This window comes from Giraffa tippelskirchi, chromosome X (assembly GCF_054371585.1).
Source record: "Giraffa tippelskirchi isolate mGirTip1 chromosome X, T2T-mGirTip1v1.2.pri, whole genome shotgun sequence".
Classification (NCBI taxonomy): Eukaryota; Metazoa; Chordata; class Mammalia; order Artiodactyla; family Giraffidae; genus Giraffa; species Giraffa tippelskirchi.
In genome coordinates this window covers 57,392,184-57,406,219 of record NC_137289.1, presented here as the reverse complement: position 1 = coordinate 57,406,219, position 14,036 = coordinate 57,392,184, and the positions used below count along the sequence as shown (strand labels likewise).

Here is a 14,036-nt window from a genome sequence, read left to right as displayed (position 1 = left end):
ACCCAAGCCTTGCTAAACTAAGAGCAAATCAGTAGGAGCCTGATGGCAATTTCTATCTCAGTTGTCCCTCTTTCCTCTACCCTTCTCTATAACTCCCCTCCCACTACCCCTCCCCAAACACACACTTTTCCTCTCTACTCTCTATCATCAAAGACCAAACTCCTGGCTTCTGGTGGGTTCTAGTGGAGATGAGGAGTGTACAGAAGTTGAAGGAATGCAGGCTCTGAAAACAGACAACCCTGAGTTCAAATCATCACTGTACTAGTGACTTTACTGTGTGACCTTGGGAAAATTACTTAACTTCTCTGGTCAACACCAGTGGCTACCTCTCAAGGTTGCTCTGAGAATTAGTGGAAGCAAAAATTTATGTAAAAGCCTTGGCCGAGGAAGTAGGGACGGAATGACCAGTTACCAGTCGTCTAAGGGGATGGGTTCAATGGCTGCACACAGCCTGGACTGGCCTCTGGCTTCCTACCGCTTGGACTTCAGTTCATGGCTCATTTGTGGGGAGAGGGGAAAGCAGACAGAGATGATTATGCTGCACATGTTTTCCTCCTTCTGTATGTCAAGCTTCTAGCCTATGTTGCCCTCATCCTTTGGGACCCCTGGGCTGCTTATATTTGTATGCAACCTCACACACATGCGTGCCCACACTCAGCCACCTGGCACACCCTTTCCACCCACTGCATTGCTCCTGCTCAGAAGGCAGCCTCTGAGAAGCCTCTTAGGATGAACAGTTTGGCATGACTTGAGTTCCTCCAGGACAAGAGGGCAACAAGACAGCTGTCTCCACTAACACCCTTGCTTACTTTGCTACCCTTCACAGCCTGATTCTGGGTGCACAGCTGAATGAACTGAAGTCCACCAAATGTTTTGGTACCACACTCTATGGGGAGGTGTCTTGGGAGGCTCTGTGGGTGGGTCAGAGGGTGGGTTCTGGGCCTTCTCCCACTTCGAACAGAGCAGTACCTCTTTCATCTGTTTATATAGTAAGATTCCACTTACATATCTCCTGGGGAAAAATGTTTTGTCACTTAACAAGAGGACTGAAAATCACTGGTCTTACCATTTTGTGCAGTGCCCGGCTAGAGGCCTTCTCAGACCACAGTGGAAAGCTTCAACTCCCTCTCCAAGAGATAATTGACTGGCTTAGCCAAAAGGATGAGGAATTGTCAGCTCAGCTGCCCCTACAAGGGGATGTGGTCCTGGTGCAACAGGAGAAGGAGACACACGCGGTAGGTTAGAGTTACAGAGGCTGTGGTGTGTAGTTTCTCGGTTGGGAAGGGATGTCTTCTGCAACGCCCTGACAGACGGATGCTCTGTCTCTGCTTAGATGCTTAAAGTCACTGGAAGCTGTATGCAGTCCTACTGGCCTGTGGATGGCACTCCAGAGAATAAGTCAAATCTCCCCCCTCTATACATCCCATCCAATATTGGCCTCCCTTAAAATGCTTCCCTGATTTTTAACAAGGACATGGGAAATGAACATAAAATAATATTCAGTGAAAAAAACACAAGATACAAAACTGTTTATAGGTGGATCTCAATTGTATAAAAATCAATATAGATGTGTATGTGTACATACACACATATACACACATAAGAAGGAACTCTGTCAAAATCTTCACAATGGGTAACTCTGGGTGATAAAATTAGTTCTTTTTAATTTTCTTCTTTTCATCCTTTTCTGAAATTTCTAAGATTTCTATGATATATCTTTCCTCTATAATCAGAAAATAACAACAAATGTTTCTTAAAGTGAACACAGATGCACTGGAAGAAATGATCATTACGTGATGTGATGTGACAGAGGTGTTAGCTCACACTACAAAGGCAATCATATTATACAAATGTATCAAATCAGTATATTGTGCTAAATCAAATCAACACATTGTGTTAAATTTGCACAATGTTATAAGTCAATTATAGCACAATTTAAAAGATGAATACAGGATGGAATACAATATAGCAAGAAAATAAACAAACTATAAATGTGTGCCACGGTATGGCTGAATTTTAAAGACAATATGTTGAGTGAAAAAAAGAGTCAAATACAAAAAAGAGTACATTCAGTGTGGTTCCATTTATATAAGGTTTAAAAATTGGCAAAAGTAATCAGTGGTGGTATAAGTCGGGATGGTTGTTACCTTGGGGGAGGGGAGGAGGAGAGGGTGACTGAAAGAGGTCATGACAGGGCCTTCTGGGATGCTGGTGGAGTTCTGTTTCTTCCTCTCAGTACTGGTTACAGATATGGAATCACTTTATGAAAATTCATCAAGCTGTGATGAAAATTACACTTTTGATTTGCTTACTTGTGTATATTTCAACAAAAATTTAATTCAACTTTTCATATAAATCTAGCCCATCCTGGTTTTAGTTTCTTAAAGCCCCTTTCAGAGGACTTTCTGAGTCTTCCAGGGAACCAAGATTCCTAGCCCCAAGTGTCCATATTTCTCTCTACCTTGTGGCATAGACAGATCCATTTCAGAGTAAATAGACCTTCCAGTATCAAAGTTATTCTTTTGCCTATAGAGAAGACTGCCCCTCTTTTACTCTGAGTAGCCAAAGGTACAGGATATCAAGTTGCACTGAGGAGAAGAAAGATTGTCAATTGCAGGATGGAATTCAAAACAATTGAAACACTTTCCTTCCCCATTGACCATGTTGCTAAACTTCACAGGCCTTTATGGAAGATGTCAAGTCTCGAGGCCCCTATATTTACTCTGTGCTGGAATCAGCTCAGGCCTTCCTGTCCCAGCACCCATTTGATGAATTAGAGGAGCCTCATTCTGAGAGCAAAGGTGGGTGGTCTTCCTCTCTTTCATCTTCTTCTTGAGCTATGAACCATTAATCACCTTTATGTCCATCCCAAACTCATTTTCTAAGCTGTTACCTAGGAGGATAATTTTTTCCTAGGAGTCCAAAATTGGGAAGGAACAAGATTGACACTCAAAGAAAATGCAAAGAGAAGACCCTGGAGCAGGGGAGATGAGTGTTTGGCCCAAAGCTGTATGTGGCTCTCTGGAGCATCGTGTGTGGCCATCTAAGAAGGCATGAAAAAGAAATAAAAAAGACTCAAATGCATTAAACAAACTCAGTAAATTAAAGTAGTAGTGTGTTCTTTTAAAACATACTGCTTTATTTGGAGTATAGAGAGGCATGTGACACTGCTCCAATCAACTAGCAAACAAAAATCATTTCAAAAAATCCTTAAAAATTAGGTGATGGTACTTGAGAAGAAAACTGATTGTGGCTCTTTAATTCTGACCCTGGTGATTCCTGGTTCTCCTTCTCTGATGGAGTGGGTCACTGTAGGTCTAAATTTAAATAAGGCAGCAGGGTGGGATCCGTGGTTTTAGCTCCAAGTGATGGCCCAGCAAGCCTTCTTCTCCAGAAAGAAGCTCTGACACTCTGAGACTGGCTATGAATGACCTGACAGGACCCTTTGTTGATGGAGCCCTTTGTCGATGCTGTTGACCCTCTCAGTTTACCTCGAGCTCCTCCTACTGAGTACTAACCAGTACTCAATTTACCACCCAATGGGCCTCAGATAGAGCAAGCTCAAGAGAGCAGGGCAATTCCAATTAGCCTGGAGTTTGGGGGCTCTGAATCTATTTTTGAGGGGAGGTCTGAGGGAGGAGAAGGAAAATTACAATTTAGGAGCCTAGGTGGAAAGGATGGGAAAGTTATACTAACCTCTCCTATGCTGGACCTTCATAAAATGCCTCCCTTCTTTGGAAGGAACCGCACAACAGACAACAGGGCTTCCCACATGGTGCTAGTGGTGAAGGACTCACCTGCCAATGTAGGGGATGTAAGAGATGTGGGTTCGATCCCTGAGTCGGGAAGATCCCCTGGAGGAAGAAATGGCAACCCACTCCAGTATTCTTGCCTGGAGAATCCCATGGACAGAGGAGCCTGATGGGCTACAGTTCATGGGGTCACAAAGAGTTGGATGTGACTGAGGCAACTTAGCACACACACACAATAGACACTAATGCAAAATCACATTCCAAGGTCATGTGAATAGAACTCTGGATGATTGGCCTTACTGTACCTATTAAATATTTTACTCACTCTTTACCTTGCCCATTTCTTAAGAATATGAGGAAATCCTCATGATACAGTAGGTGGAAAACACCAATATGGTTTCTTGACTGTGGTGGTGGATCCATGAGCCTACACATGTGATAAAATCACATAGAACAAAACATACACACATTCCCAAATGAGTAGAAATAAAATTGGGGAATTCTGAAAAAAATTTCTGGATTGTGTCAATGTCAATATCCTGATTGTTATACTATAATTTTGTAAGATGTTGCTATTTGAGGAAACTAGCTAAAGGGTACATGAGATTTCTATTATTTCTCACAATTGCATATGAATCTACTATGAACTCAAAATTAAAGTTTTAATTTTTAAAAAAGCTACATTTATAAATGGAGCTCAGCCATAAAAAATATGTATGTGTGTGTATGAAAACACACACACAGCACACACCTGTTTACAAAAGGCTGTCTTTCCGTGGGCTACCCTTGCCTGGCTGGCCTGACCTGACTTCATGACTGCCCTTGCAGATACCTCTCCTAGACAGCGGATCCAGAATCTTAGCCGCTTTGTGTGGAAGCAGGCAACAGTGGCCAGTGAACTCTGGGAGAAGTTGACAGCCCGTTGCGTGGACCAGCACCGCCACATTGAGCGTACTCTGGAGCAGCTGTTGGAGATCCAAGGAGCAATGGAGGAATTAAGTGCAACTCTGACCCAGGCCGAGGGAGTCCGAGCCACTTGGGAGCCCATCGGGGATCTCTTCATTGACTCACTTCCTGAGCATATCCAGTCTCTTAAGGTATGCAAGCCCTCTCCCCTGGCTACAGCCTACCTGGAGACCAGATACTCCACCCAGACCCTGACAGTGTTCCTGATGCTGAGGCTCCATTGTTGCCCTGGACTTCAACAGAGTCTCTCCCAGTTTCTCTGCTGGATTTGGAGGCTGGTTTAGCTGAGAACTTCTCTGATTGGGGAAGGGCTTCCCTGGTGACTCAGATGGTAAAGAATCCCCCTGCAATGCAGGAGACCTGGGTTCAATCCTTGGGTTGGGAAGATCCCCTGGAGAAGGGCATGGCAACCCACTCCAGTATCCTTGCCTGAAGAATCCCATGGACAGAGGAGCCTGGTGGGTTGCAGTTCTTGGGGTCACAAAGAGTCAGATATGACTGAGCGACTAACACACTTAGCTGAGGTCTCCTCTGTCCTACTGTCTTCTCTTTCCCTGGTGTTTTCTAAGAGAAGAAAAGGAAGTAAGGAGAATGCCCACCCCCACCCCCCATACACACACATCTTAGTCTGGTTGCCCTAATATGCAAGCATGGAAGCTGCGCTACTAAAACAAAATCTCTGGGTAAAGAGGAAGGAGTTGGTGTGAATGACTAATGGTTCCTCTTTCCCACTATCTACCTGCTGTGGGACTTGGATCCTGGTTCCATAGCTATTCAAGGAAGAATTCTCCCCCATGAAAGATGGAGTGAAGTTAGTAAATGATCTGGCCCATCAACTTGCCATTTCTGATGTGCACTTGTCAATGGAGAACTCCCGGGCTTTGGAGCAAATCAACATCCGGTGGAAACAGCTACAGGTAAAGGAGAAGCCTAAAGTGAGCTATGGGAGAAAGATTCGGTATAACTAGGCTTGGTGATGGGGGGACTTCTCCAGGCCCTCAGGAAGTAAAGGGGCATTGAAATGGGATCTATGTGGGGAAAGAGTTGTGTAGAATTTGGGGCCAGGAAACAAGCTTCTCAACCTCTAAACTGCAGGAAGTAATTAAAATAGTCTGAGAGGGGCCTGTCTGCATTTGGCCACTCAGAGTAGACAGGGGCAGATGAAGAGTGACTGTGGCCTGGAGTTAGAGATGCTCTTCTGTGACCTCTGGGAGTGACATGGGAGAACTAGGATTTGGGTGAATGGTGGGAGGATGTGGAACTGGAGAAGAGGCAGCCTTGGAGGGAATTCACGAAGATGGCCGGAGGCACCTGGAAATCCCACCCTGGATATGTGGAATGAGGCCACTGACTTCCTGCATATTCTTTCCATAGGTGTCAGTTGGCGAGAGGCTTAAGCAGCTTCAGGATGCTCACCGGGACTTTGGGCCTGGGTCACAACACTTCCTCTCCTGTATGTGAGACAAGCTATACTTCACTTTGTAGAACCTCAGCCACTTTCCAAGAGAGTCTGCTGTTGTCTGTTGGGGGCCTGGTGGGAGCCCAGTGTACCTTGGCACCTAAGAAGCAGTAGAATAAAGCAGTGTAGGATAGTGGTTAAAAGGACAGGCTCCTGAGTCAGAGAGACCTGGATCTGAGTCAGAGCTCTTCAACTTCATAGCTGTGCAAGCTTGAAAAAAATAGCTTAACCTTTCTGATCCTCAATTTCCCCATATATAAAAAGAGGGAAAGATATGACCGAGCTCATAGAGTTATGGGAATTAAATGACTTTATTGTTCCAAAAATATTTATTGGTGGCCTACCATGGGCCAGGTACCATTCTAGGCACTGGGGCTACATCAGTGAACAAAACAGAAATTCTTGGACTTGGAGAGCTTACATTCTGCTAGAAGAAGCCAGACCATAAACAAATAAGTGTGTGTGTGTGTGTGTGTGTGTGTGTGTGTGTGTGTGTGTAAAATGTCAATTGGTGACAAGTGTTTCAGAAAAAAGTAAAGCAGGGAAGGTATGGGTTAGGGAGTGCTGGACTTAATGGAGAAGGCATTGCAATTTTGAATTGGGAATGTTGTCACTGAAATCATGGCAACTGAGTAGAAACCTCAAAGAGGTGAGGGAATGAGCCATGTGGATATCTGAGGGAAGAGCAGACTGGGCAGAGGAAACAATAACTTCCAGGACCTTAAGGCAGGGGCATACCTGAGAAACAGCAAGGAGACCAGTATAGAAGTGAGTGAAGAGGAGAGAGAGCAGGAGATCAGAATAGAAGCAGGAAGCCAAAGCATGGAGGGCCTAGAGGGCTATGGTAAGAATTGGGATTTTATTCTGAGTAGAATGAAGAACCTTGCAGGGGTTTGAGCAGAGGGATGACATGATCCAACTTTTGTTTCAACAGAGTGTTGAGGGGCAAGAATAGGAGGAGGGAGACCTGTTAGGGTAGATATTGTGATAATCTAGATGAGGGACGATGGTGACCCAATCAGAGTGGAGATGGTGGAAATGTAACTAGATATGAAAATTATATATGCACACAGAGCATTCAGCAGAGTATCTGGCACATAGTAGGAACTCAATAAATGTTAATGGAAATTCGAACTATTGAATTATAATGACTGGCATGCAGCTACACCTGCAGAAGGCTCTTGTACCCAGGGAAACTGCAAGGAAGAGATTGACCAGATGACTGAACCTCTCCAGGAACATCTGGAAGTTAAAGACATGGAACAGAAAGAAGCATCATTTTTCAGAGTTTCTCACCAGAGATGAGTGGGCAGTCCTGTTCCCCACTGTCTCACAGGACTGAGAAGCTGGGCCTTCTGGGGGAAGGGCTTTGAGTCCCATGAGGAAAGTAGGGTCACTTCGTATCCACAGTAGCACACCAGCTGCTTGCAGCTGAATGGACAAAATGATAGCCTGCTCAGGGGGAAGATTGTTAGGGTGGCCAGGGCCACCTGTTCATGCCCTTGTCATGTCTCTGGCACATGAAAGTATCAGTGACAACCTCTTCTCCGTCCCTCACCCTAACGAGAGGGAGAGAAGTGTGTTCATTAGAAGTGTTTGCCCCATGCTCAGTTCCTGTTAAGAGCTGGCAATGAGACTCAGGCATCCCCTTTGGGGCTTAGCTATTTCTTTGGGAGGATAGTACAGGGGAGTAATCAGGGGCCTGAAGAACATTAGTGGCCAGCTTCTTTCTCTTTCTCTTCTCCCTCACCAGCCTCTGTTCAGGTTCCCTGGGAAAGAGCAATTTCACCCAATAAAGTCCCCTACTACATCAAGTGAGTGACCATCTGAATCAGAAACAGGTCAATCACCTGCCCACCCTCTCCCTCCCCTGTCTTTTTTTCTACCTATCCCTCTCACCCCTATCTGTTGGGATTCCTCTTCCCAATCCAGTTTTTCCTCTTACTCATCTCAAGAGCTCAGTATTCTACCTGGGTAAAGGTGAACCCTTGTGCTTTGGGACCTTCAGGGTTCAACCTCAGATCCTGCTGCTCCTTGTACCCAACCTATCACAGAGGGGTGTGTGCATGTTTGTCTGTGGGGTGGGGGGTGATATGGACCCTGGTGCTATTGATGCTTTTATTTGTAGCCACCAGGCTCAAACCACATGCTGGGACCATCCCAAGATGACCGAGTTATACCAAACTCTAGGTAAGAATTCAAAGTTCCTGTGTAGGGTGGAGATCTATACAGTTGCCTTTGTCCTATAAGAATACAAGGGAATAGTATTCCATTGTGTGTACGTATACCATATCCTCTTTATTCATTCATCTGCTGATGGACGGTTAGGTTGTTTTCATGTCTGGGCTATTGTAAATAGTGCTGTGATGAATACAGGAGTGCATATATCTTTTTGAATTAGTGTTTTTATATTCTTTGAGTAAATACCCAGGAGTGGGGATAGCTGGATCATACATACACACACACATGCATGCACACACACATGCATGCACACACACATACACATGGTAGAACACAATCATAAAAAAGGATGGAATCTTGCCACTTGTGACAACATGGATGGACTTTCAGGATACTATGCTGAGTGACATAAATCAGATAGAGAAAAACAAATACCATATGATTCCATTCATATGTGAATATAAAAAGAAAATAAATGAACAAACCAAACAAATACACATAGATACCAAAAAACAGAGTAGTGGTTACCCGAAAAGAAGGGGTAGGGGAAAGGCAAAATAGGTAAGGGGATTGACTGAATAGTGACAGGTGGAAATAAAATATTGTGTACGTGAAACTTATATAATGTTATAAACCAATGTCTCAATAAAAATAAAAAGAAAGAACACAAGGAAATCCCATCCAACAAGCAGATGAGGGTGGAAGTGAGTCCTTATCCTTTTTCCAGTAGCTTCCTTCCTTTCCTCTCTGCACCTCCCTCAACAGGAAGCTCTATTCTCCCCCTGAACAATTTTATCGTCACATCAGGGAATTAGGCTTATAGATATATGCTAGATATGCTTTGAAAGACGTTATCAAGGCTATGATGAATGTGACTCTCATGTGCCTTATCTTTCACTGCTAAGAGAGACTCACTACTATGTTGTAGATTTTACCCATGTTGATGGATGTGACTATAGTTCATTCATTTTCACTGCCGTGGAGTGTTCCATTGTATATATCACAGTTTCCTCATCCATCCTACTGTTAATGGACATTCGGGTCATTTCTACTTTGGAGCTAACAAAAACAGTGCTGCTTGGTAAAAAAAAAAAAGTGAAAGTCACTGCTCTAGAATATATACAGCTGGCTGGGTTGTAGGATATATGAATGTTCAGTTTTACTAGGTAATACCAAGTTGTTTTCCAATATGATTGTGTCAGTTTACACTTCTGCTAGCAATCCTCATTCATCCACATCTTTGCTGACACCTGCTACTGTCAGACTTTTATTTTTTGTCAATCTGACAGGTGTAACATGATATATTGTTGTGGTTTTAATTTGCATTTCCCTGATCTGAGTGGATCTCTTTCCATTCTTTGCAGCTGATTTGAACAACATTAAGTTCTCAGCTTACCGCACTGCCATGAAATTACGCAGAGTCCAGAAGGCACTGCGCTGTAAGTCTCCCACCACACTTCCCTTATGGCCTTCATCCTTCCTCATCCATTGGCTGTTTCCCACTTCCGTCCCACCTTGGCCAAGGTTGTTGGTCAGCTTCGTGGGGACTCTCCAAAGGCTGGGATATGCTGGCTGTGGACACCTGATATTTCCAGGGTCCTTCTATTTTCTCCAACCTCCAGACTTGTTTCCAAATTAACCCACAGCTCGCCTCTTCCTTGTCCCTTCTTCCCTGCCCAACACAGACAATCAAGCTAGTGTTTTATGGGAAGAAGTATCCAGCAAATGGTTTGGAGCCATTGAAGGCTTGTGTTCTTTCACCATCTTGGGGTTATTAGATGTAGCAGCAGAATGGTTGAAGCAAATGCCAATGGTTAGGGGACAACAGGGCTGCAGATATAATGTGCCTTCTGTCTCCTCTCCGAGACACTGTCCATCCACTCTTTCTGGACCAAGTGTATCTGGCTAGGCTGATACCAGCATTGGGGGTAATTAAAAAATCCTCCTGAGATATGTCACATTCACACAGCCATACACGAGCCTTCATAACCAGTGTCTAGGTTTTCAGAACAAGGTTCATGGACCCACCTATTTGCAGTTGAAATGCATGTAAGGGCAGAGAAACTGAAAAAATGGTATGGTATTTGATCCCTGGGAGTTTACCCAAATCCTACCATCTTCTTGAAACTGATGCCAAGAATCATTTGGGTATAGAAACATTTGGGATTAATTTAGGGGGTCTTCTGCTGCTTTCTCCCTACTTGGGTTGTGTGTCTTGGTAAAGGGCAAGCTTATTTCATACTTACAAATGGTTAGTCTGGAGATGGAGTCAGATTTGGTGATGCTGGTGGCCATATCACCCTGTCTAGTCCCTGGGCTTCTACCTTTGGCTTTACTTGCTCTTTTTCTCCTTTCCTCCCCAGTGGACCTGGTAACTTTAACCACAGCCCTGGAGATCTTCAATGAGCATGATCTGCAGGCCAGTGAGCATGTGATGGATGTGGTGGAGGTCATTCACTGCCTGACTGCCTTATATGAACGGCTGGAGGAGGAAAGAGGGATCCTGGTCAATGTGCCACTCTGTGTGGACATGAGCCTCAACTGGCTCCTCAATGTTTTTGATAGGTAAGGCTTGCTGCCGTGGCAGCCTCCAGGATGAAGTTCAGTGGGATATCTGGAGTGGACACAGTGGGAAGGGTTTGCTCCCCTGGTGGATCTGGACTCAGCTCAGCTTGGGGTATGGCTGGTACCAAGCCCTGCTGGGATCCACCCCGTGAGGGAAATGACTGCCAAGATGTTAACCCTTTACAGATATTCAAGTTCTCAGTCTCTTCTTTTAAACCTAGTGGTCGCAGTGGAAAGATGCGGGCATTGTCCTTTAAGACTGGCATTGCCTGCCTGTGTGGCACGGAAGTGAAGGAAAAACTGCAGTGTGAGTACAACTCCAAAGTCCGGAAGAGGAGTTGGGTGGAGGGAGGGTTGTGGTGGGAGGAAGAAAGGTGCAAGATAAGCAGAAGTTCAGTCTTATGACTCAGCACAGGGCTACTCAGGCTACATTTAATGCTTCCTGGTAGAGGCTATTGCAAAGAATCAACAGCCAAACGCCAAGATGGGTCTAAGGCCCATTATCATTCCCAGTGTCACTCCAAGGACATTGCTTCCTTCTGATGTGGTGTAATTACTTGATGGGGATCTGAGTTGGGATCCTGAGATACCCAGGACCTGGACTTTCTAGTTCCATTTCCCGGTGGACCATCAGGCTTAGCCCTCTCCCAATCTGATGCTCAAACTATGTCACGTGTTCTGCTGGAGACATTCCATGGGATAACATGGGCAGTATGCAATAATCCCATTATCTGGGAGGTGGACAGCATGTAATTCTGTAAGTTTAAACCTCTCTGGTGTACAGTATCTTTACTTTCCCTTCCATCCTCCATCATTTGTACAGCATTTTGCATTTTCCTGCAGCAGCATCATTAGTTGTCAGGTATTCAATGTTCACTGACCACTGTGCTAAATGTGTTGAGTACAAGATCCAGTTAGATGTGGTCCCTGTCTCAAGTGGTTTATAGTCCAGGTGAGGAGACAGAAGTACAGAGAAAGCACTTCTTAGAGTGCTGATTAGAATAACCTGAATGGCAAAGGATATGTGCCATGTCAGCTCATAGACGAGTGAGGACAGCGATCTAGGAAAGCTTTATAGGGAAGAAGACTTTTCAAAGTACGTTCATAGCTATGATATAATTTATTTCTCCCAACATTCCTTTCAGATGGGATGGACAGTGATGATGTAGTCTTAATTTATAAGTAAGGAAACTTCAGCTTAGAGAGATTCATGACCTACCCAGGGTTTCCCAAGCTAGTTAGTAATGGGTCAAGAACTAAACCCCAGGCCCTCTGCCTTCTAGTTTTGTTTGTTTTCTGGGCCTTAGGGGAGGCATGAAGCAGAGAGAAACTCTGGAGGAGGTTTTTTAAAATTGGGTTGGAATAGGGGAGTTCCCACAAGGGCAGTGTTCAAATATAAGTCCCATAGGCTGTTCCACAGTCATTTAGAGTGAATTCTTAGATGACCAAATGGGTTGAATTATGTCCTCTTTATAGATTATCTGTGCAGTGTTTATTTTCATTTGTGTGGATAATTGAGAAATTGCTGCAGTATGAGACTACATGGGCTACATGAACAGGAGGGGATAGGGCAGACCAACCTTGATGCATATTCAGGCACCTTTGAACCCCCAACCCCTTGATCTTGCTTCTTGAGACTCTGTTTTCCCGGCAGTGTATTTGTGTCTGGCACTGCTCTCACGCACAGCTCACTCCTCTTGGTGTTTGGAGAGAAAAAAGTGAGACAGACACAAAGAGGGAGAGCATTAGAATGTTCTTAGAGGGCTTCTAGAAGATCAGGGACCTTTAGGTATTCCAGTTTCAAAAGTCATTAGCTAAGTCAGTACACTCTTACCCTCTCTTCTTTTTCTCCTTTTTCTCTTCTTTCTCCTCACACCATTCCCTGGCCATTTCTGTTGTGGGCTTGGCCATGACTTATGGTGGGGCCAGCAGACCTCTTCAGCCAAGTGGCCAACTCAGGTAGCCAGTGTGACCAACGCCATCTTGGTGTCCTGCTTCATGAGGCCATTCAGGTGCCCCGTCAGCTGGGGGAAGTGGCAGCCTTTGGTGGCAGCAACGTGGAGCCCAGTGTCCGTAGTTGCTTCCGTTTTGTGAGTATGGAGCTAGGGAGGGAGGAAAGAGGGATGATGAGACAAAGATTGGGAGGAAGGGAGGGAGGACTCAAAGCTGGGCTTCTGTTCTTGTTTTGCTTTGCTTCAGATATTTGTTTCAAGTTTTATCGGCATATAGTTGTTTTACAATGTTTTGTTAGTTTCAGGTGTACAGTAAAATGATTCAGTTATACATATACAAATACCCATTCTTTTTCAGATTCTTCATGCATACAGGGTATTACAGAGTACTGAGTAGAGTTCGCTGTGCTATAGTACTCAGGTGGAAGGGAGTTTGTTGGGCTGGAACAACAGGGCAGAAGATTCTTTGGGCTTTTAGGGTCAGAGTCCTGTGGGGAGGGCACCAGGTCCACTAGGACAAGGTAGAAGGTGGACACCTCTAAAGAACAGGCAAACCCAGGCCTTGCTGTTTCTCTTCTTCCCGTGAGGGCTGCCATTCTAGGCTCAAGATGCTTTGGGCCTCAGACATCGCCGTCGGGCTTCTTGTTTCCCTAGAGCACCGGGAAGCCAGTCATTGAAGCTTCACAGTTCCTGGAATGGGTCAACTTGGAGCCCCAGTCCATGGTGTGGCTGGCTGTTCTGCATCGGGTCACCATTGCTGAACAAGTAAAGCATCAGACCAAGTGCTCTATCTGTAGGCAGTGCCCCATCAAGGGCTTCAGGTAAGGAAAACAATACCTGCTAGAGTGATACTAATAAAAATAGGCAATGTAACATATAAATCATATATTGCAAAACGATGCATTACGTAGTTATATAATTACAACTAATCCATTGTATATATATGTTGTTGTATATGGTTGTAATCCTTTCTATTGCATTCTGTTTAATTTTTGAAAAAGAAAAAAAGATGAAATATTTTTTCAGTTATATTATGAAGTATTCAGACCTAGAAAAATGTATAGATAAGCAAAGTAGGGGTGGAGTGGGAGAACAGCCCAGAAAAGGAAGTAATTTGCTCTTTGTTTCCCAGGGAGCATTAAGTAGAACCCAAAAGCTCCA

The 14,036-nt window shown here is 44.5% G+C and overlaps 1 protein-coding gene across 1 annotated transcript in view; it reads left to right on the top strand.

Moving 5' to 3' along the window:
* DRP2 (dystrophin related protein 2) overlaps positions 1-14,036 on the top strand; it is a 48,343-nt gene that overhangs the window by 20,988 nt on the left and 13,319 nt on the right. The window contains exons 6-17 of the mRNA XM_081565695.1: positions 1,079-1,235; positions 2,681-2,801; positions 4,581-4,849; positions 5,489-5,635; positions 6,093-6,171; positions 7,931-7,991; positions 8,306-8,367; positions 9,723-9,797; positions 10,722-10,923; positions 11,145-11,230; positions 12,856-13,013; positions 13,530-13,696. Of these exons, the coding sequence (XP_081421821.1) occupies positions 1,079-1,235; positions 2,681-2,801; positions 4,581-4,849; positions 5,489-5,635; positions 6,093-6,171; positions 7,931-7,991; positions 8,306-8,367; positions 9,723-9,797; positions 10,722-10,923; positions 11,145-11,230; positions 12,856-13,013; positions 13,530-13,696 (1,584 nt within the window). The remainder of the gene's footprint in view (positions 1-1,078; positions 1,236-2,680; positions 2,802-4,580; positions 4,850-5,488; positions 5,636-6,092; positions 6,172-7,930; positions 7,992-8,305; positions 8,368-9,722; positions 9,798-10,721; positions 10,924-11,144; positions 11,231-12,855; positions 13,014-13,529; positions 13,697-14,036) is intronic.